Raw genomic sequence first — 24,045 nt, 5'->3', positions numbered from 1 at the left:
ACATATCTGGTGTTTTTTTTTTTTTGAGAGAGAGAGTCTCACTCTGTTGCCCAGGCTGGAGTTCAGGGCTCCACCATGGCTCACTGCATTCCAGGCTGAAGTGATCCTCTCACTTCAGCCTCCTGAGTAGCTGAGTCTACCTGTGCACATCATCCCACTTAGCTAATTTTTGTATTTTTTGTAGAAACAGCGTCCTACTATGTTGTCCAGGCTAGTCTCAAACTTCTGGGCTCAAGTGATCCTCCCATCTCAGCCTCCCTGAGTGCTGGGATTATAGGCATGAGCTACCATGCCTAGCTATATATCCTTTAACTGTCTAATGATAATAGTCATTAATATAATAAAATATTTTCTGTCCATGAAATGGGTAATTATTCCTTTATAGTGATTTATTAAATTTTCATGTTTATTATCTTGTTCACCTTTCACAAAAGTCTTGTGGAGTAGTGGTCCTTATTCCCATTTATAGATAAGGAAACTGGGGCACTAAGAAGGAAAGCGATATTTACCCAGGCTCATCTACTGTATCCCTATAGTGCCATTACAGAAGGTGTCTCTTTGAATAAGGAGAGTCCAACAACTGTGCTGTTTTTTCAGTAGCCACCAGTCATGGGCTATTTAAGTTTAAATAAATTAAAATGAAATAAAATTAAAAGTCACTTCCTGAACCACACACTAGCCACATTTTAAGTGCTCTGTGTCCACTTGGGCTATTTGCTACTGTATTGGAGAATTGAAACATTTTTATTATTGCAGGAGAAAATTGCTTTAAAAATAATACTATGCATATGTAATTTTGAGATATATATGAAAGCCAATTCAAAACATGAAGGAAAAATTTTGGACATATGAATTCTTGTTAGCTTTGTTTCATGATTGCTAGTGTGAAATTCCTAGGGTGTTTTTCTGATTAAGTTGCCAGTGGCAGCAACTGAAGATAGTCACAAATTGTAGAAGGTCAAGTGAATGGCAAATTTTATGTTAATATTTATTTGTGATAGCTTGTTTCATGATTGCCAATGTGGGATTACTAGGGTGATTTTCTGATTAAGTTGCCAGTTGCAGCAACTGAAGATAGTCACAAACTGTAGAAGGTCAAGTGAATGGCAAATTTTAGCAGTTAACATTTATGGTCACCCTTAAGAATTTTAAACTGAAGTTTAATTAGATGTTAGAGTATGGTTAGGAAAGAAGAGACATGTGGATGGTTAAGAGTATAGCATGTGTGGGCCAGGGTGCGGTGGCTCACCTTTAATCTCAGTACTTTGGCAGGCCAAGGCAGGTGGATCACGTGAGACCAGGAGTTTGAGACCAGTTTGGCCAAAATGGTGAGACCCTGTCTGTACTAAAAATACAAAAATTAGCCAGGCATGGTGGCACATATTTATAATCCAAGTTACTTGGGAGGCTGAGGCATGAGAATCACTTGAACCCAGGAGGCAGAGATTGTAGTGAGCCAAGAGATTGCACTACTGCACTCCAGCGACAGAGCAAGACTCTGTTAAATAAATAAATAAATAAATAAATAAATAAATAAATAAATAAATAGTGTATAGCATGTGGAGATGCTGATCAAAGGATACAAAATTTCAGTCGGGCGGAATAAGTCAAGAGATCTGTTGTTAAAGGGGTGATTTATAGTTTTTTGTTTGTTTTTCTGAGACAGAGTCTTCCTCTGTCACCCAGGTTGGAGTGCACTGCTGCAATCTTGGCTCACTGCTGCAATTTTGGCTCACTGCAACTTCTGCCTCCAGGTTCAATTCTTGTGCCTCAGCCTCCTGAGTAGCTGGGACCGCAGGCGTGTACCACCATGCCTGGCTAATTTTTGTATTTTTAGTAGAGATGGGGCTTCACTATATTGGTCAGGCTGGTCTCAGAACTCCTGGCCTCAAGTGATCCATGCTCCTCGGCCTCCAAAAGTGCTGGGATTACAGGTGTGAGTCACCATGCCCAGCCTGATGATAGTTAATAAAAATATCTCGTAGGCTTACACAAGATATTTACAGGTGTGGTGGCTCACACCTGTAATCCCAGCACTTTGAGAGGCCAATGTGGGTAGATCACGAGGTCAAGAGATTGAGACCATCTGGCCAACATGGTGAAACCCTTGTCTCTACTAAAAGTGTAATAATTAGCTGGGCATGGTGGCACATGCCTGTAGTCCCAGCTACTCGGGAGGCTGAGGCAGGAATTGCTTGAACCTGGGAGGCAGAGGTTGCAGTGAGTCAAGATCACACCACAGCACTCCAGCCTGGTGACAGAGTGACACTTGTCTCAAAAAAAAAATCTTGTATTCTTAAAAATCAGTGAGAGTAGATTTTGTGTTGTCACCACAAAAAGTGATAAGTATATGATGTAATGTATGTTAATTAGCTAGTTTGGCCATTCCCTAGTGTATAAATATTTCAAAAAATCATGTTGTACATGGTGAATATATGCAATTTTTATTTGGCAATTAAAATTTTTTTAAAAAGCATGGCAAGTGACAAAATCTGGTATAGTACAATCTATAAATGAATAGGTAGGTGATCACTGGGATGAGGACGTGCACTGAGTGCCGGGATGTTTGAGGGCAGTATGTTTCTGGATCAGGTGAGACTGAGCTGGAAATATTTCAGGTATTCTCAGACAGTAAGCTGTTGGGTTCTATTTGTGTTGCAGATGTTTGTCCCAGGTGTTGGCTGCTGGACTGAGGAAGGTATCAGCTTAACTAGCTCCCACAAGGGAATCTATCATTTTTTTGGCCATTTTGAGAATTGTCTTTATCCTGAGGATAAGCCATATTATGTCAGATTTACAAAGTATAAAACAGTAAGAGAATTCAAAAATTTTTAAATTGCCCATGATGTTATCACCCTGTTTATTTAACATTAGCATGAGAGTCAGGTAAGACTTTATAAATTTTAACTTATTTAATCATCGTAACAACTCTGTGAAGTAGATATCATTATTCCTGTATTTGACAGGTGAGTACTCTCGAGTTAGAAGTTAAGTAACTTGTCCAAGGTTACACAGCGTGTGGCAGAATTGAAACTTGAGCACAGGCTGACTCCAGCGTACATGCTGTTATCTACTGTACTCTAAAGTCTCTCATATGGTATTTGGTGGCCTGAAGGTCATGGTTAACATTTTAGCAGATTTTCTTCCATTTGCTATCCTGGCTTTTGAATTTTTGGTAAGACTATAAAATCTTAGAGTTTTTACTTGTTTTTGAATTTTTTTTTTTTTCCTGAGATTGGTCTCGCTCTGTCACCCAGGCTGGAGTACACTGGTGGGATCATAGCTCACTGAAGCCTCCAACTCCTGGGCTCAAGCCATCTTCCTGCTTTGGCCTCCGGAGGAGCTGGGATTATAGGCATACATGCCCACGCCTGGCTAATTTTTTTATTTTTTTGAGAGAGACGGGGTCTCACTATGTTGACCAGCCTGCTTTTGCAATTCATTGAGGATAAGCGGCAAGGTAGAGAGGCTCCCTCAGAGAAATTGTAAGTCATTTGTCTCCCCACTTCCTTCCCTCCAGGTGCTGTGAGAAGCCATCTTTCCGAATTCAAAAAACATCGAGCTGCTAGAATTGACCACTATGTTGTGGAAGTCAATAAATTAATAATCAGGTTAGAGAAGGTAAATTTTGTAGTCTTAAAACATTTTTTTCTGCAAATACACATTTTCTGGGGAAAAATAATCACATTTCTATAGCATGTGTTGTAGATGTCATATACATCTGATGCTGCCAGAGAAACCCCTTCTCTAGAGAGGTGCAGAGGACCTGGTGGACAGTTCTAGCCTGGGCCAGCTTTCCTTAAGAGAATGACCCAGGCTAACAGACTTGCCACATGCTCAGCTTCCCTTTCACCACCTACAAATCCCACTCAGATGCTGGAAAACCTTTCTTCCTTCAGATTCTTCTTTTGAGTGTCCCGGGCACAATCACCTAGTGAAGTGTGGGGTGTGATCGCAAACAAAGGCGTGACCAGGTCTCACTGGTGTATTTTGATCCTAGATATGCTTGTTGTGTGTAACCTGGATTTTAAGCTGGGCATAGTAGCAACCACAAGTACAGTTCTTTATGTGTACTTTGTAAGGCAGAAATAAGTGGCCAGTTTTAGGGTCCAGGAGCACTGTGGAGAATGGAGAGTTTTCCATTGCTTTCAATTGCTGCCCCATCCATCCTTGCCTAGCCTTGGTTATTGCTAAAATGGGTAACTGACAATAAAGAGATTAGAAGTGGGTCACAGGAAGGGAGGTGGCTTCTAGATGCAAAACTAATATTCTGTCCCACGTGAAAGTGATTTTGTGATTTTGTGGAGTTGGGGATGACAGATGAGACTTGAGAAATCCAAATGTGCTAATTCCTACTCAATGTATTGGAAAGTGTGGAGCATGTATACATCACCTGGTTAATTTCACTTGGCACTATTTTCTCCTGGTCAGCTCACTGCATTTGACAGAACAAATACTGAGTCTGCAAAGATTAGAGGTAACTTTAAAACTTTGCTCACATTCTTCTTATCCTTTATCTTTTTTCCCTGACCAAATCTCTCTTTAAAATGGCTTGCTTTTTTGTTGGTTTGCTCTTCCCAAAGCAATAGAAAAGTCTGTGGTGCCTTGGGTCAACGACCAGGATGTCCCTTTCTGTCCAGACTGTGGGAATAAGTTCAGCATCCGGAACCGCCGCCACCATTGTCGCCTCTGCGGGTCTATTATGTGCAAGAAATGTATGGAGCTCATCAGCCTTCCCTTGGCAAGTAGGTGACCTGGAGGTGGGGCCCTGGACCCTCATCATCTTTTGGGCCTAGCTTATTTGCTAATCACCACTGGGACCGTGGAACCTTTTTGTTAAATTAATGGTTCATTGGAATCTTCATTCATTCAATTGCTGATTCTGTGAAGCCCACTACAGGCTAGGTACTATGCTAGGGGCCAGAGATAGAGTGGTCTATAACAGGGGTTGGCAAACTTTGTAAACGATCAGATAGTAAATAAATTTAGGCTTTGTGAGCCACGTATGGTTTCTGTGACATTTCTTCTTTCTTTAAACTACCTTTTAAAAATGTGAACATTAGACTGGGTGCAGTGGCTCATGCCTGTAATCACAGCACTTGGGAAGGCTGAGGCAGGCGGATCACTTGAGGTTAGTAGTTCACGACCAGCCTAGCCCACATGGTGAAACCCTGTCTCTATAAAAATACAAAAATTAGGCTCAGCACGGTGGCTCATGCCTGCAATCCCAGCACTTTGGGAGAGGCCAAGGCAGGCGGATCACCTGAGGTCAGGGAGTTTGAGATCAGCCTCACCAACATGGAGAAACCCTGTCTCTACTGAAAATACAAAATTAGCCAGGCGTGGTGGCACATGCCTGTAATCCCAGCTACTTGGGAGCCTGAGGCAGGAGAATTGCTTGAACCCAGGAGGCAGAAGTTGCAGTGAGGCGAGCTCACAACCTGGGCAGCAAAAGCGAAACTTCATCTCAAAAAAAAAAAAAAAAAAAAAACAAAAACAAAAATTAGCCAGGCCTGGTAGCATGCACCTGTAGTCCCAGCTACTCGGGAGGCTGAGGCAAGAGAATTGCTTGAACCCAGGAGGCAGAGGCTGCAGTGAGTTGAGATTGAGCCACTGCACTCCAGCCTGGGTGACTGAGTGAGACTCCGATCTCAGAACAGAATAGAATAGAATAGAAATTATATTTAGTTTGAGAGCCATATAGAAACAACCTGCAGGCCGGATTTGGCTCACAGGTCATCTTTTGCCCATTTCTGGCCTATAAGGCATTGTCCATTCTACCAAGAAGTCCAGCATCTAGCAGTGGATACAAACTCACAAATAAATAATTGCTTTCTAAGGAGAGATGTACTATGAAAGAGATTGTGTCAGGCACTCAGGAGAGGCTGACCAACTGTTTGTCAGCTCTGCTTGGAAGTGGCAGGTGTGACTTTGAGAAGAGGGTCTTAATATAAGCAGTGGACTAGTCCCTTCCTGTAGGATAAGTCACAGACAACTTGCTGTCATATAGAAAAGACTAATACCGTAATATGAGAGATGCTGAGTGCCATGGGCTCAGGGACAATGAGAGCATGGATACTTAGGGCTGGGAAGTGATAGGCGAGAAGAACCTTGAAAGATGTGTAGGATTGCAAAAGAGATGGAGAAGGAAGGCATTTTAGGTAGAGTGAAGAGCAGGCGCAAAGGCATGGAATTCTGGAAAGCCCAGGGTAGATTAATAGATGAGCAAATAGAATAGTTGGGCGGGGAGGTGTGGAGGACAAAGTTTAGGTGGAACTCGATCTTCTAGGACTTTGCAACCAAGCTGATTAGAAGTTGCTGAAGATAATCTCATTGGCTTCTGGGAAGTTTGGGGTACATTTGCAACACTAGAGAGTTCTGCTGGCTGTGCATGCTGGTGGCCATGGGGTGTCTGGATAACGTGGGGACAAAAACAGATGCTTCTGTCCAACTCTCACATACACTAGTCACTTTACCTTGATACTTTGTCCCTGAGACCAACTCCCTGTCTCACATGACTTTATAAGCTGCCTTTTTGGGACACTATTCACCTTTCTTCCCTTGAGCTCTTTAGCCAGCGTTTACTGGGCAGCTGCTGTGGGGTAGCCCTGCTGGATATGTTAAGGGTGCAAGTGTGAATAAGACACAGTTTGTACCCACAAAGAGTCATGGTTTCCTAGGGCAGCTCTGGGGTGCATATGTAACTGTACACAGGGAGAAAAGTGGAAAGTGCTCCAAAATGGGCAATGTGGTGGGAGCTGATGGGAAGGATGGATAGTTTTTGCCTCAGGGAATTGGAGAAGGCTTTCCCGGAGTACCTGCCATTTAGAGAGGGTAGGAGCCAGATGCTTGGGAATAGGGAGAAGGCTGTGGAGGAACGTCTCCCAGGAGAATGTATGTTGTGTTGGAGGCACAGGGCAAATGGAAGAGGGTGCCAGGTGGAAAGGCCAGGTTGTTTGGATTTGGAGGGGCAGCAGTGGAGTCCTTTCCCACCAGAGTCTGACACTGGGAAGGCAGAGGGGCAGTACTTGCCCACAGCTGGAGACTGATCTTATTACTTTCCAAATCAAACACCTGTGGACTGACACCTCAAGTTCGTGGGTATGGTAATTGGATGCTGTGGGGGTCATTGCTGTCTGTTGGTGTTGTGGTTACAGACAAGCTCACCAGTGCCAGCAAGGAGTCCCTAAGCACCCACACCAGCCCCAGCCAGTCACCCAACAGTGTCCATGGCTCCCGCCGAGGCAGCATCAGCAGCATGAGCAGTGTCAGCTCGGTCCTGGATGAGAAGGATGATGACCGGATTCGCTGTTGTACACACTGCAAGGACACGCTGCTCAAGAGAGAGCAGCAGATTGATGAGAAGGAACACACACCTGACATCGTGAAGCTCTACGAGGTGATATGCACTGTCTGGTCTTGGGTCTAATTTCTCAGGCAGATTTGGCTCTTTGTTACGTACACTCCTGCATATTCTGGAGAACGCTTTGGGAAGTTGTTCCTTTGAATCATTTGTAGTTTCTGCTAAAGGGCCATTTTATGATTTCCCAGCTAGGGCCCTGTGTGAGTCACAGAGTCATCCTGGGTGTGTTACAACAAACTCATTCCCTCACCCTTCCTTGGCCACTTGAAAGCAGGAGGGTGGAGGCTTTCAGCTGGTGGGGTGGCCCAGAGGCAAGAGGAGGAAGGGCAGTTGCCATGTGGTGTGGACAGGTTCTGTAGGGAGGGGAGAAGCTAGAGATGTTCATAAACAGTGGGCCGGAAGAATCCTGGGAAACTCACTTGGGAGTGTTAGACTTTACAAGTTTTAGAAAGTTTTACAAGTTTTTAGGCTTTATCATTTTACTGATACTTTACAAGTTTTCAGGCTTCACCAGTTTACCAAGTGTCCCTGTCTTAAGTTTGTCCAAATGCCTCAGCTGTCATTACCACCAGTGATCCCACAATCCCCCTACTAGATGCATACTCTGAGAAGAAATAGTGTACAAAGAATATCTGGGAGTGAGACTGGCTTGGTCCCTTAATGGCCAGGTGAGACCTGTGAGCTGAGGAGGACTAGCCAGGTGACCTGAGTGGGGAGGCAGTAAGAGATGCAGGGAAGAGATCAGCCCAGTCAGAGGAAGCAGCTATGCAACATTCTGAATAGAGGAAGAGTATATTTTTGTCTGATGACTACTGAATAGTCATTGTTAGCAGTTCTGCAGATCATAATGGCAGTGTTTCTGGAATCCCCATGTAAATACTCAGGCTACTAGAAATGGTGTTAATTAAGCCCCATATTGAGTTGCAGATGGAGCTATTCTCTATCCTTTGTGTGGAGTTTGAGACCTGGTATCTCATTTCTGTGAATACCCACTGTGCTTTTGCCACCTCCTCTTTTGAAGTGAACCCTGGCAGTGCCTTGTGCTGGTTTCCCATTGTTGCCTGGCATCACTTGGCAGAGGAAGAAAGTAGCAGCTATTTCCTTTTTGTCTTGGTAGACACCTTGGCTTATACCCTAGAAGGCCTCGCTCCTCTCGAAAACATCTGGCTGGACACAGTGGCTCACTCCTGTAATCCCAGCACTTTGGGAGGCCGAGGCGGTGGATCACTTGAGGCCTGGAGTTCCAGACCAGCCTGGCCAACATGGCAAAACCTCATCTCTACTGAAAATATAAAATTAGCCGGGCATGTTGGCAGCGTACCTGTAATTACAGCTACTCAGGAGGCTGAGGCATGAGAATCACTTGAGCCCAGGAGGTAGAGGTTGCAGTGAGCAGAGATCGTGCCATTGTACTCCAGCCTGGGTGACAGAACAAAACGTTTGGTCAGAAGCTCCATTGTCACTTTCCTTCCTTCCTGTAAGATTTTCTGCTTGGAAACTAGGCCTATAAATCAGAAAATTGATAACAACAATTAATATGTTAGAAAAGTAAACATTTTAAAGATATCTCCATCGATGGAGCCTAACTTCTGGGTAGGCTTTTCTAATCTTGAGCATACCATTTACCTCTTCGTTTTTGTTCTTAGAAATTACGACTCTGCATGGAGAAAGTTGACCAGAAAGCCCCAGAATACATCAAGATGGCAGCATCATTAAAGTAAGCTATTCCTCTATGTTTTTCTAATCCAGTGGTGAGTGTTTTCTGACATTTTAGGTCAATTCTCCAGTAGCCAAAAATGAAAATCTTAACTTCAACTGTGCTTTTTTTTTTCTGAGACCAGCTGAGGTTGGGTTTTTTCCACTTTTGGCTGTTACAAAGAGCATCATCTTCATGTCTGTCTTTTAGTGGGGTACATATTACCATCACATGAGCTTGTAAAAAGATAGCCACATTCAGTTGACCTTGGCTATTCCAACTAAGCAGGTTTGGGAAGGCCTCAGACAATGGTACTGTTGCTGAATGCAGCATCTGGTTGGAGCAGAGGAAGGGCAATGGGTCTCATGCTCATGCCTGGGTAGATGCCATTTCAATGTCACATTGAGGTGTCAGGGCTTAAAGCAGGCATTTCCCTTAGAGTAGTGGCTGGCAGACTGTAGCCCATGGGCCAAATGTAGCTTGACATCTGCTTCTTTTTAAAAATCTAGATGTAGTTCACACACCATAAACTTTACTCTTTTAAAGTGTACAATTCGGTGGTTTTTAGTGTATTCACAAAATTATGCGACTATTACCACTGTCTTTTATTCTAAACATTTTCATCACTCCAATAGGAAACCCCATACCCATTAGCAGCCACTGTCCTTTCCCCATCTCCCTGGCCAACACTAATCTACTTCCTGTCTCTATGGATGTGTCTGCTTTTTGACATTTCATATAAATAGAATCATAATATAAAATTTCTCTGACTTCTTTCACACAGTGTAATGTTTTAAAGATTCATCCATGTTGTTGCATGTATCAGTACTTCATTCCATCTGTATGAATGCATTGTGTGGATACTTACCACGTTTTGTTTATCCATCAGTTGATGAACATTTGAGTTTTTTTCCACTTTTGGCTGTTATGAATAATGCTCCTGTAATATTTGTATACAAGTTTTTATGTTCTTTGTGTGGACATGTTCTCATTACTCTTAGGTAGGTACCTAGGAGTGGAATTGCTGGGTTTTATGGTAACTGTATATGTTACCATAGAGTAACATTCCATAGAGGAATTGCTAAATCGTTTTCTGGAATGACTGCACCATTTTGCATTCCCACCAGCAGTGTATGAGGGTTTTACTTTTTTTTTTTAAGCAGACTTCTTTCTGCCTCGAGAGGGTTTTACTTTCTTTATAGCCTTACCAACACTAGTTATTGCTACCTGTTTGCATAAAGTTTTATTGGAACATAGCCATGCCCATGTTTGATTACTGTTTGTAGCTGCTTTTGCACCACCATGACAGAGCAGCAAAAGAAACTATGTGGCCTGCAAAGCTGAAAACATTTATGATTCAGCCCCTTATGGAAAAAATTTGCTGATCCCTGCTTAAGAGCATGGCTTTTTCTGAATCTTAGTGTTTGTGACCTAGAAGTTGAAGTGCTAACTACTAGATTCAGATCCCAGCAGTGTTTTTCCAACCTGTAGGAAAAGAATAATTATGGTCTCCAGTGTTAGTAATTTCAGAGTTTTCTGTCTTTATCTTAAACCAGTGTTGCTGGCCAGGCACGGTGGCTCACGCCTGTAATCCCAGCACTTTGGGAGGCCTAGGCGGGCGGATCATGAGGTCAAGAGATTGAGACCATGCTGGCCAACATGGTGAAACCCTGTCTCTACTAAAAATACAAAAACTTAGCCAGGTGTGGTGGTGCGTGTCTGTAGTCCCAGCTACTTGGGAGGCTGAGGCAGTAGAATTGCTTGAAACCAGAAAACGGAAGTTGCGGTGAGCTGGGATGGCGCCACTGCATTCCAGCTTGGCGATACAGCGAGACTCCGTCTCAAAGAAAAACAAAAACAAAAACAAAAAAAAAAACTTTGTTGCCTACCTGCACATCTAAAGCAATGTATGTAGCAGTAGATGTGCCTTGTTTAAAACAAAACCATGTATATATATATACACATTTTTTGAGACAAGAGTTTTGCTCTGTCGCCCAGGCTGGAATGCAGGGGTGCGACCTCAGCTCATTGCAACCTCCGCCTCCCAGTTCAGGCGATTCTGCTGCCTCAGTCTCCTGAGTAGCTGGGATTACAGGTGCCCACCACGATGCCTGGCTAATTTTTGTATTTTTAGTAGAGACAGGGTTTCATCATGTTGGCCAGGCTAGTCTCGAACCTTCTTCTTAGGTACTTTAGAGCCAGAAAAGCCAAGTCACTTTCTGTTCTTAATGTAGTATAACCAACTCATTTAGTAAACCACTTCTTACTTCTTGTTAGATGTAGTGGGATTGTTTAGGGAAAGTAGACCAGAGTAAATTCAACCACATTTGTTTTAGTGATGAGCATAAGGGCTAGTCCTTGGAGGCCTCAGTATGAGTCTGCCCCTATAGTATCTGCAAATTGAAATGTCACTTCCACTTGATTCATTCATTTCAAGAGACGGACAGTGCGTTATATCCGAAAGTCTGAAATGACACTTTTAGAGAATTAACTGCCTTTGTGAGGCCTTACACCTTTAGCATCCTTCTACACTATGCTGTCTGATTTGCACCATGAAACTTAGATCACTTGTCTCTGTGGTTTCTCCTTAGTGCTGGGGAGACAACCTACAGTTTGGAACATGCCAGTGATCTTCGAGTGGAAGTGCAGAAAGTGTATGAGCTAATAGACGCTTTAAGGTAAGGTCCATTAAGTGGTATCCTGCCTGCTGGTGGAATGGAGAAGATGCTGTTCTAATGAAATCATGATGAAAGCAGACCTGCACTCACCCAGAGTTCTGGTGATGGGGCAGTGGGTGAGGAGGAGGGCAAGGAAGTGCTAGCACTTAATGCGTCTCAGTGACTTTTGTTTCATTAAGGATTTCTAATGTTTGTTATTATCAAAGAAAGAAGAGCTGGTTATTGATAACCTATCATGTGCCAGTCACTGGTTGTTTTCTCTAAAATGGCTCATTTATTCTGTCGAAGTTACCCTGTGAGGTAGGGATTAACATCCTGTGTCAAAGATGAGGAATCATGTCACAGATGGCAAAGTTGTAGAGTGAAGGTAGAAACTCAGGTTCTTTCTTTGTGTCTGTGCTCAAGTCCACGGCTGCATTTTAATTGTGGACTGGCCATTTGGGTTAAATTAGCCTTTTGAGGTATGAGAAGTACAGCAACTCAGAGGGAGAATGAGATGAGGCGCCTTTGTCCATCCAGACGTACAGCACAGACTACATAGTTTGCAGGGCCTGATACAAAATGAAAATGCATGTCCCTTGTTCAAAAATTATTAAGAATCAAGACACTAACAGCAGAGCACTAGACCAAGTACAGGGCCTTTAAGTGCCAGACCTTGTGCAGCTGCCTAGATCGCTTAGCTGTGAAGCTGGCTCTGCATATGTAGTCAGTCCCTCCATGACAGTGTTTGTTGTGCACCCTGTGCCGAGGCCTTACATACAGCAAAGGATAAGAAATGGGTTTTGCCTTCAAGGAAACTTCGGTGGAGTCATTTACCCATCTTTACACACCTTCCTTGCATGAAAGCCTGGCAACTCCTGATGTTACACTTTTTGCCCTTGTTTCTGAAGCTGGCAGTGCTCATTGCATTCATGTATTTGTTCCAATTCAGTAAGAAGATCTTAACCTTAGGCTTGAACCAGGACCCTCCACCACATCCAAGCAATTTGCGGCTGCAGAGAATGATCAGATACTCAGCAACACTTTTTGTGCAGGTAAAGCCATCCTGGGTTGGCATAAATGTCATGCTTGGCCTGTCCTACTCTTTTCCTTCCCAGAAGGCAGATCCATGCAATGACTTGTTTACTTCTTATTTATACATTTATTATTTTTTGAAATTATGAAAGCATGATGCCACATTTAGAGAAAAATCTGAATTTCAGAGAAAACTAAAACTACTTTTAATCCTATGTCCCCATTACAATCACTCATTATTCTGGTACGTTTTCATCTTTTTTCCCATTTGCATTTTTTATATACAGTAGTTAAAATAGTGCATATTGACTGTATATGCCATTCTTTAACCATTTTCCTTTAGTTGGGCATTTGATAGACTCTAATTTTTTGCTGCTGTTAAGTGTTGTCAGGATAGTAATACTGGTACTTAGTATTTCTTCCTTAGGATAATCCCTACAGGACTCTTCCTGAGCCGTCAGCTGGGAAGAAACAGCTGATTAAGGGCAGACTAACCTAGGTGGTTAGATCTGAATTGTATCTTTCTACCCGTGAAAGCCCCTTCTGAAAGAGTCATAGTTAACTGCCTTTGGGGCTCCCTGACAAAGAGGTCTATTTTTTTTTTTTAATTAAAGCAAAGTTTTTTTTTTCTTTTATTAAATAGTGGTAGGGTTTTACCACATTTCCCAGGCTGGTCTCAAACTTTTGAGCTCAAGCAGTCTGCCCACCTCGGCCTCCCAAAGTGTTGAGATTACAGGCATGAGCCACTGCACCCAGCCAACAAAGAGATCTAATAGATAGAGTCCTGTTGGGTTAGTTTTCTAACACTGTAGTACAGAGAGGTAGGCCCTTCCTCACTTTGATTAGTGACTCTATTCAGCAATCATTTGTTGAGTGCCTCCTACGTACCAGGTAGTGTTCTAGGTGTTGGACGTCCTATAGTGAACAAAAAAGACCATGTTCCTTTTCTCATAAAGCTTATGTTGTAGAGAAGGGGAGAGACCATAAACAACTAAAATATCTAGTATGTAAGATGGCAGAAGTGCTGTGGAGAAACTTACAGCAGGGAAGTGTGGGAGAGAGGGCTGTGATTGAGGTTTGCTAAGTTAATAGGATGGGCAGGGACAAGACCTCATAGAGAAGCTAACATTGGAGCCAGGTGAATAACTGGGATATCTGATGTTGATTATTTCATAAGGAAAATGCAGGCCCATTTGAAAGTTGACTCTCTCACCCAATATAAGAGTTCCCTCTTTTCCTGCTGTTCTTAAATGATGTCACTCTCCAAGAACAGAGTGGCTCAGCTTAAGCAGACTCTTATCAGAGAGCTTAAGGTTCATTTTTTCCCTAAAACGGTTTAAGTGTAAAATTATCTGTTACTCTGCAGGAAAAGTTGCTTGGTTTGATGTCACTGCCGACCAAAGAACAGTTTGAGGAACTGAAAAAGAAAAGGAAGGAGGAAATGGAGAGGAAGAGGGCCATGGAGAGACAAGTAAGTGAAGCCAGGGATACAGGACCTGCTTTCACCTGTGGCTCTCGAGCACAGAGGCTGCCATGGGCTCCCAGGTTGTGTGGGGTTGTAGTGATTCAGAACCTATCACTCTCAAATGTGCATATTTCTTCTGTTGTGTTTCAGCCTCACTTTCTTCTGTGGGAACCAGAGTAATTATTTTTCTCCCCAGGTCCTATTTTTCTTTCAGAGCTGTTGCTGATTCTCTCATAGCTAGAATGCCAGAGAGATTGGCAGTTCTCCCTATGGTAGAAGTTGCAGAGGACCAAGACATTAGGAAGTTCCTTATAGAACATATTGGAATATGCAGTCTTAAACAGGAAATTATACATGTATTTAACGCTGTGTGAGATTCCATTGTAGATGAGGGGAACAGATCTCAGAGGTTTAAGAAAAGTATACAGCCTGTGAATCTTTTTTTTTTTTTTTGAGACAGAGTCTCACTCTGTCACCCAGGCTAGAGTGCAATGGTATGGTCTCAGCTCACTGCAACCTCCGCCTCCTCGGTTCAAGTGATTTTCCTGCCTCAGCCTCTGAAGTAGCTGGGACTACAGGTGCAGGCCACTACACTTGGCTAATTTTTGTATTTTTAGTAGAGACGGGGTTTCATTATGTTGCCCAGGCTGGTCTTAAACTCCTGACCTCGTGATCTGCCCGCCTTGGCCTCCCAAAGTGCTGGGATTACAGGCGTGAGCCACTGTGCTTGGCTATAGCTTGTGATCTAAGACTGAGAAAATCTGATGCCCTAACTTATTCATTATATTTTATTTTTGAAAATCAGGGTCTCCCTTCCACCCACATACACAAAAACATGACTTGATTTTAGCAGTTGGATATCTTTGTCCTCAGGTGGGAAATTGGAGTGTCACTGGCTCAGGGATATAAGGACAACAGAGGGTAGCTGACAGTGTGGGCTGCTGCTAGCATGGTGACTGTTTCTTCTCTCTGTTTTGCTATATCCTCAGGCTGCCCTAGAGTCCCAGCGAAGGCTTGAGGAAAGGCAGAGTGGCCTGGCTTCTCGAGCAGCCAACGGCGAGGTGGCATCTCTCCGCAGGGGCCCTGCCCCCTTGAGAAAGGCTGAGGGCTGGCTCCCGCTGTCAGGAGGTCAGGGGCAGAGCGAGGACTCAGACCCTCTCCTCCAGCAGATCCACAACATCACATCGTTCATCAAGCAGGCCAAGGCTGCAGGCCGCAAGGATGAAGTGCGCACCCTGCAGGAGAACCTGCGGCAGCTGCAGGACGAGTATGACCAGCAACAGACAGAGAAGGCCATCGAGCTGTCCCGGAGGCAGGCTGAGGAGGAGGACCTGCAGCGGGAACAGCTGCAAATGCTTCGTGAACGGGAGTTGGAACGAGAAAGGGAACAATTTCGGGTGGCATCCCTGCACACACGGACTAGGTCCCTGGACTTCCGAGAAATAGGCCCTTTTCAGCTGGAGCCCAGCAGAGAGCCTCGTACCCACCTTGCTTATGCTTTGGATCTAGGCTCTTCCTCAATTCAAAGCAGCATAGCTCCCAAGACTCCTACACCCAGCTCAGCTCAAGAGCCCATCAGAGTGTGGTCTGGACCCTCAACCCTTGGCCAGGAGCTCTTAACCCAGAGCAGCATGTCACAGCAAAATGTGGGGCCCTCCTTAAACCCCTTTGATGAGGAAGACCTTTCCAGCCCCGTGGAAGAGGGCACTGCTAGTCCTCCTGCTGCAGGTGCTTCCTTCGGCCCTTCAGCCCACATCCCGAAAGAGTACAATCCTTTTGAGGAAGAGGATGAGGAGGAGGAGGCAATGGCTGGGAATCCATTCATTCACCCAGACAGCCCAGCTCCTAACCCCTTCAATGAGGAAGACGAACATCCCCAGCAGAGGCACTCAAGCCCTCTGGTTCCTGGCAACCCCTTTGAGGAACCCACCTGTACCAACCCCTTTGAGATGGACAGTGACAGTGGGCCAGAGGCTGAGGAGCCCATAGAAGAGGAGCTCCTGCTGCAGCAGATCGATAACATCAAGGCATACATCTTTGATGCCAAGCAGTGCGGCCGTCTGGATGAGGTAGAGGTGCTGACGGAGAACCTGTGGGAGCTGAAGCACACCCTGGCCAAGCAGAAGGGGGGCACTGACTGACCAGCAATGGGGAGGGCACCTTTGGGCCCAGAGGTCTGGCAGGAGCCAGTGGAGCAGGGGCAGGGCAGGTGGGATGGATGAGGAAGCTGGTGGGGTGAGAACTCAGACGCACATTGTTGTGCTCTTTGAGGTATTTCCACTACAGTTGAATAATAAAATAGAAACTAGAACAGGGAGAATCAGCATTCATTTGCTGTTTTTCCTGTTTATTATTATTTTTTTGTAATCAGAGGTTTACCACTTTTGAAGGGAGTTTACATTTTTACTACCAAGATATAACTAAATGCAGCTCTGTTGGGCCCAGGGCAGAAATGGCTGCTGTGTACCTCTTGGGTCCATTTGCTACTGCTAGTCTTGGGTCCTTATGCAGTATTATAGGGCAGCCTTTTTAGAGCCCTTCCTTTAGCCACGACAGAGAAGATAGATTCCATTGAGCTGTATTCTGCTCAGACAGAAGTCCATCCCTAGTAGGCTGTGAGTTCCATTTCACGTGGGGCCACCTCTCCCCTGCTTGGTGCTTCCTGTCAGTACAGCAGAATGGGGAGGTGCTGCTATATAAAGGGGTGAGTTTAGATGCAGGAGAGCCCAGCACCTCTTTTTAAGGCAGGGTGATGGGAATATTTCACTGGGGTCTATTTTCTTAGTTTAAGTTCTTTTTTGTCTCTTTCAGGAAGTTAAGCTCCCAGTGCAGGGGTATCAATGTGAATCTGGTCCTGAGCTTTTTAGAAAATAAGAGTGGTTAACTTTTTTTTGTGAGAAGAGTTTCACCACTCTTGTTGTGATGGAACAATTCTCTGTCACTGGAGAAATCTCCCTCCAGAGCTTGGCAAAATTACTCTGATCTGGGTCTGTTTAAAAGGCCTAGTCTCTAATTTAGGAATCGGTGATCTGGAAGCTTTCGTGGAACATCGCCAGAAGAAGGGAAGCTTCCCAGAGTCAGAAGGTAAAATTAAAATAATTTCCAAGGCTATTTTATCAGCCTTCTTCTATTTTGGTTCATCTTGTCCTGAGCTGGGGCACTGATGAGATTTTTTTTTTTTTTTTTGAGACAGTGTCTGTCTTTGTTACCCAGACTGGAGTGCAGTGGCATAATCTAAGCTCACTGCAACTTCGGCCTCCTGGGTTCAAGCAATTCTTGTGCCTCAGCCTCCCAAATAGCTGGGATTACAGGCGTGTGCCACCATGCCTGGCTAATTTTTGTATTTTTTGTAGAGGCGGGGATTCACCATGTTGGCCAGGCTGGTCTCAAACTGCTGGTCTCAAGTGATCCGCCACTTTGGCGCCTCCCAAAGTGCTGGGAATACAGGCGTGAGCCACTGCGCCCTCCCTAATGATGTATTTTATTAACAATATTAGTATTAAGAACCTGAAATGTTTGAAGAAGCACAATCCAGGATCATGCTGGTAGCACCATAGTACTTAGACTATTGGCCAATTAAAGCCAGAAAGGGAAGATGTTAATTTAGCTTTGGTGCTTTGGTTTATAGGAACATAACCCTTAACTGACATCTGACATCATACCCACATGTGCTCAGCTCTGGGTAGAGTTTCTGCAGTTACTCATCTTAACTAATGAACAATAACTGACCACTAGTCACTTTATGCCCTGTAACTAGCTCTAGGCCATACTTTCACTGGTTACTGGTGTGAGAACTGAAATTCATTGTGTTACATTCTGGTGAAGACCGCTCTTGGTAATGGGAATGTTTGAACTCTCTTGATGAAAACATAATCTGTATTTGTGTTGATGTTGTTCACATTTCTTTAGCACATTTCTTAGTCTTTTGGTTGAATGAAAAGGTCTTATATAGGGGTGTAGGCACAGGGAGTAGGTAGAAGTGTATGAAGGACCCTTTGCATTTGGGATCTGTTCACAAATAGCCATATGAGTGGGTTAACGAAGGTCAGCTGGTCAGCAACCCTGCTGGTTGTTATGGGTTTTGAGAAGTTGGCAACCAGGCATCTATGATGTTGCCTGGCACGGCCTCTTTTCTTCCCTGAGACCCATGACATTTCTCCGTTATTCTAGAGGGTTTCCCAGATGGCCGGTAGGCTCCTCCCTGCTTAGGCTCTCATTTCTCTGACAAGAGGATGAATTGAAAAGCAGGTAGTTCCAGAAGCTAATTGCTGCTTTCCCTCATAATTATTTTTATTATGAGAACATTTCTCTTTTAATTAGCTGGTGATTTTGATTAAGACTAATTCACTAAACATACCCCTTCCCTCAGATCACCTCGGGTAGCAATCTGTAAGTAACAGCATTGAAAAACACACAAGAAACATTTTTTTTTTTTTAACTATTTTTAAAAACCTGGCCAGGCAGTGGCTCACGCCTATAATCCCAGCACTTTGGGAGGCCGAGGTGGGTGGTCAGGAGTTCGAGACCAGCCTGGCCAACATGGTAAAACCCTGTCTCTACTAAAAATACAAAACTTAGCCGGGCATAGTGGCAGATGCCTGTAATCCCAGCTACTCAGTGGGGCTGAGGCACGAGAATTGCTTGAATTCAGAAGGTTGCAGTGAGATGAGGTCACGCCACTGCACTCCAGCCTGGGTGACGAGAGCAAGACTCTCAAAAAACAAAAAACACCAACTCATTGAATATACTAAACCAAACTAAAATCATATTCTTTTGATTTAAGTTTATCCATTGTTGTATTCTTCTATGAATTCTTCCATTTAATTCTTCCATGATTATATTTTCCTGTAAATATATACATCACAGGAGTTAGAATTCTCTAACCATCAGCTATACCATCTCACAGAATTTATACAGGCACAAAGTTGGAGTTACAGAGACGGGTTGACAGCAGGGAAAACTTGGCCTATCTATTATAACCACAACTTCAAATTCTTACCTCCTGAATATTCACCTTTCCTGTAGTCTTCCAAGGCAAACAACCCCATCTCATCACCAAATGAGGAATGTCTTGTTATGGCATAGCAGATCTCCCTAAACACACAGATCATGAGAAAATATGGAAGAGACTTGGGATTCAGGCATCAGGTGAAGTTGGCTTTTCCCTTTTATGCCTTGTTTGTATTTCCCCCTGTCTAATACACTAAGGATACTTACTCATTGTATTTGCAGCTCAATATGTCTTTGCTGTTCAGATACTAAAATGTACCTCTGAGTCATTGTGAGCTGTGTGGTAGGTTGGACATTAGCATCGTTGGTGATGGGACTCAAAAGGAAAAGCCGATCTCTTTACCAGGTCACAGACTGTAGCAGATTGTGCTTGTTATCTGACAATGACTGTCACTTTGAGGGTCATTGATTTGCATGCACTACTCTGGGGCCTTGTATTGGAGCCTTTTTAAAAAATAAAATAAAATCTGAGATAAAGGTTGGGGGTGTATGTGTCTGTGTCCACGTGTGTTACAAGTGAGAATCATCAGATGACATCCCTTCTCCTTTCTTGATGACAACCATCTGAGCATCAGAAGATCATTCCAGCGTTGTTTGTCTGGTGAAGTCCTCTGGAAAAAATGAAGGTCACTGGGCTCTGAACAGGGGATAGATATGGGTTCCAGTTCTGCCCTTATCCACAGTTATTCCTGCAGTGTTGGTTAAATGAACAGTTTTACACAAGCATAGTGCAGATCTTTTAATGATCCTATCGTCCCTGTTTCACACTGGAAGAAACTGAGGCTCAGAGATTGAGGAACCTTATGACTGCCATCTCTGCCAGTCACCACCTCTGCATGACCACATTTATATCCATTAGCACTACCAGCATACCTGTGAGGTAGTTACTCAGCCGTTCGTCTGACCCCAGACATAGAAAAGTTAAGAGAGATTAGCCTGGGTTAGGCCACACAGCCAGTTCAGTGGTGGAATAATGGTTTCAATCCAGATCTGCCTGACTTACTTTGCCTTCAGTAGCAAGTAGCTGGCTCAGGTGGTGGTGGGTGCTCAAGCATTGTATCAAGCTCAAAGGTGGCAGAAATGGTCAATGGGGAATGAGATTGGGTGCTGCTGAGTTGGTTTCTGATAGTGACTTTACCCATATCTTTGAAACTGAGACCTCCCTAGGGCCTATGTAGATTCCTAAACCGGGAGAATACTATATGTAGTGCTCACTGTAGGCTAGACTGAGTGCCAAGTATTATGCATGACTTACCTCAATCTTCCCAACAACCCCAGTTTACAGATTCAGAAATGAGTGAGTAATGAAGTTAAGCTTGCTTAGGGTTGCACTGCTGAGTTTCCAGCCTAGGTCTGTCTGACTGCAAAACCCAAGCTGCCCTAGATTGTGTTGTATGTGGACACCCATGTTTCTAACATGGAATAGGGTGTCTCATCCCTAGTAAGTGCCTCCTGTGGACTTTAAGATGAAAAACTTCAGGCTAACTCTTCAGGAAGCCTAGCATAGTTGTAAAAATACTTCGGAAGGCACTTCTGGTTTCAGCTCAGACATGCAGAGTGTGAAAGTTATCCTATCTTTACCACAAGAAAAAGCTGGGCAAACAAAATCAGTGGCCTTTCTTGGGCCCTTTAGAGAGCTAAGTTTGCAGGGCAAACTGCCATCCCAAAATCTGGAAACAGGTGAGTCCAGAGAGTCAGCAAGATCTGATTGCCTGGAGGAGAAGCCACTGGAGCCATACTAGTAGGAAAACGTAAATGGTAATTTTGGTGAACTGCTGGAGGTTGAGTGTGGACTAGCATGGGAATGAGCAACTCCCCCTCACCCCCAACACTTTCCTGGGTTTTACCCTATTTGGCTCTCTTGGTGAAGAGCTGAGAAAGACCCTCTGGTGGCTCTAGCAGGGAATGGTAAGAATCATCTTTGTAATCAGATCCTTCTCCATAACAAAGCTTATTCCCTAGAGGAAAGCACTTTTTCATAGAGCTTTATCCAATCTGGAGGAGGGCATTTCTCCCATTCCAGCCCCCTTTGGCCTTCCTGGGTCATTTAAGGGGGTACCAAGGGGAATTGAGAAACATTTATGGGACAGTGCAGTGGCTCACGCCTGTAATTCTAGCACTTTGGGGGGTCAAGTTGGCCAGATTACTTGAGCCCAGGAGTTTGAGACCAGTCTGGGCAATATGGTGAAACCTCATCTTTACAAAAAATACAAAAATAAACCAGGCGTTGTGGCACATGCCTAGGAGGTAGAGGCTGCAGTGAGCTGTGATTGTGCCACTGTACTGTACTCCAGCCTAGGTGACAGAGCAAGACACTGCCTCAAAAAAAAGGAAAGAAAAAATACTTGTGAAGGTCACATCCCAAGGACACGGACCCATTAAAATGCTGAGATATGATTAATCATAAGATTATAGAATGCTTCACTTCCCCCATGTTTTTCCACCACACCACCATGACTCTAGGATAGTAACAGTGAATTACAGCTGGAAGAGATGCAAGACACAGACTCTAAGGAAGAATATCTAGGGAAGCCCAAAGGCAAGAGGAGATAAACACAAAGACACTAGAGGAACTGGAAGACTGACACCTACAGCTATAGCAAACATTAAATACAGCTCAACTTTTAGCCAGATTAACATAAGTTCTCATACTAGAGGCTATTTACCCCAGTTCCTATGGCACAATACAGTGGATATTCCACCTTCAGCAAAAAAATTATAAGCATGCTAAAAGGCCAGAAAAAAACGTCAACAATCAGATGAAACACACCAAACATCAGAATCACACTCAGATGTTGGAATTATCAGACAAGAAATTTAAAATGTGATATGTTAGGGGGATCTAATGGTAAAAGTAAACAACAGACCAGAACAGATGGGTAATGTAAACAGAAACTAAGAATCATTCCAGGTGCAGTGGCTCACACCTGTAATTCCAGCACTTTGGGAGGCTGAGGCAGGTGGATCACTTGAGGTCAGGAGTTTGAGACCAGCCAGGCCAACATGGTGAAAACCTGCATCTACTAAAAATACAAAAATTAGCCAGGCATGGTAGTGCGTACCTATAGTCTCAGCTACTTGAGAGGCTGAGGTGGGAGAATCGCTTGAGCCTGGGGAGGTGGAGGTTGGAGTGAGCAGAGATCAAGCCATGCACTCCAGCCTGGGTGACATCGCGAGACTTTGTCTCAAAACAAACAAAAAACCCTAAGAATCAAAAGGAAGTACTAGAAGTTAAAACCTTAAATGAAGAATGCCTTAATGGGCTAATCAGTAGACTGTCTATAGCCAAAGAATCAATGAGTTTGAAGACCAGTCAACAGAAACTTACCCACTAAAATGCAAAGAGAACCCCCTGCCACCCCCCAGCCAGAACATTCAAGAACTATGAGGCAATTTCAGAAGAGGTAAAATGCATTTAACTGGAATACTAGAAAGAGAAAAGAGTGAAGAAGAAATGTCTGAAGTAATAAATGGCCAAGAACTTTTTTTTTTAAAAGATGAGGTTTCACCATGTTGGTCAGGCTGGTCTTGAACTCCCGACCTCAGGTGATCCTCCTGCCTTGCCTCCAAAGTGCTTGGATTACAGGCGTGAGCCACCATGCCCAGTCAAGAACTTTTCAAAATTAATGACAGACATGAAATCACAGATCCAGGAAGCTCAGAGAACTCCAAGTGGGACAAATACAAAACATCTTCAGCTCTGCATTATCTTTTTCTAAACCTGTAAACCAAACACCAAGAGAAAATTGTGAAATAAGCTAGAGGGAAAAGCCATCATACCTATAAACATAACTGTAGCTAATTATTTGTTAGAAGCCATGCAAGCAAAAAAAGAGTGTAGTGAAGTATTTAATAAAAAACCCTAAGAATCAAAAGGAAGTGCTAGAAGTTAAAACCTTAAACGAAGAATGCCTAAATGGGTTCATTAACCTAGAATTCTAAATTAACACCTAGAATTCTAAATCTGGCAAAATTACTCTTCAAAAGAGAAGGAGAAATAACTTTCAGATCAAGAGTACTTGATAAATAAAGAGAAATGCAGTTCTTTATTTTTTTAATTTTTATTTATTTTTGAGACAGAGGAGTCTCACTCTGTTACCCAGGCTGGAGTACAGTGGTGCGATCTCAGCTCACTGCAGCCTCCACTTCCCGGGTTCAACAATCCACCTCACCTCCTGAGTAGGGGGGACCACAGGCGCTGCCACCATGTCTGGCTAATTTTTGTATTTTCAGTAGAGACGGAGTTTTTGCCATGTTGGGCAGACTGGTCCCAAATTCCTGATCTCAAGCCATCCTCCTGCCTCGGCCTCCGCGAGGGCTGTGTTTATAGGCAGGAGCCACCGCGCATGGCCGCAGAAAATGCATCTCATCCATAGTTTGTTTATGAGACAATTGAGGTCCAGAGCTGTTGAGTGGCTGAACTTAGGAAGGAATTGATCCCAAACCATCTTTTTTCTTTTGCTAAGAAGTTTAAGTCAATGTCAGAAAGTGCAGTTTGAACTCTTCATGTTAAAACTGGAGATGTTCAGAGAGAAAAATGGACTTTAAGTTCAATTGCACGTTATCAGTTGACTTGGTATCCAAACTCAGCTCTCCTGATTATTTCCTATTGCAATGTCTGACTTTTAGCCTATGTAAAAATATTTTCCCGTGGGTGAGTGGGGAAATGACCAATTTACAGGACGCGAAAATCTAAACGTTCCAAGGGGAAGGCGTCCTAAAGCGAAGATGCACATGCCCGCGCTAGCCGCGCCTGGTCCAAGGCCGTCCGCCAGGACTACAAGTCCCAGGCTGCTCCGCGGCGCGCGCTGCCCGCCGG

At 43.9% G+C, this 24,045-nt stretch overlaps 1 protein-coding gene across 5 annotated transcripts in view; it reads left to right on the top strand.

Moving 5' to 3' along the window:
• Positions 1-19,706, top strand: part of RBSN (rabenosyn, RAB effector) — a 30,266-nt gene extending 10,560 nt beyond the window's left edge. For 4 of the 5 annotated variants that reach the window (XM_012472736.2, XM_012472759.2, XM_012472745.2 and 1 more), the window contains 9 exons: positions 3,521-3,621; positions 4,432-4,477; positions 4,584-4,745; positions 7,158-7,399; positions 9,010-9,080; positions 11,651-11,737; positions 12,669-12,771; positions 14,118-14,222; positions 15,206-19,706. In XM_012472736.2, coding sequence (XP_012328159.1) covers positions 3,521-3,621; positions 4,432-4,477; positions 4,584-4,745; positions 7,158-7,399; positions 9,010-9,080; positions 11,651-11,737; positions 12,669-12,771; positions 14,118-14,222; positions 15,206-16,357 — 2,069 coding nt within the window. In that variant the 3' untranslated portion in view covers positions 16,358-19,706. The remainder of the gene's footprint in view (positions 1-3,520; positions 3,622-4,431; positions 4,478-4,583; positions 4,746-7,157; positions 7,400-9,009; positions 9,081-11,650; positions 11,738-12,668; positions 12,772-14,117; positions 14,223-15,205) is intronic. The other variant, XM_012472765.2, reaches the window with a different exon arrangement.
• Positions 19,707-24,045: the final 4,339 nt, after the last annotated feature.

The sequence above is a fragment of the Aotus nancymaae genome, unplaced genomic scaffold (genome assembly GCF_030222135.1).
Source record: "Aotus nancymaae isolate 86718 unplaced genomic scaffold, 86718_ANA_hifiasm-v0.15.2.pri h1tg000046l, whole genome shotgun sequence".
Taxonomy (NCBI): domain Eukaryota; kingdom Metazoa; phylum Chordata; class Mammalia; order Primates; family Aotidae; genus Aotus; species Aotus nancymaae.
The sequence above is the reverse complement of the archived record's forward strand: the minus strand, read 5'-3'. Positions and strand labels throughout refer to the sequence as shown.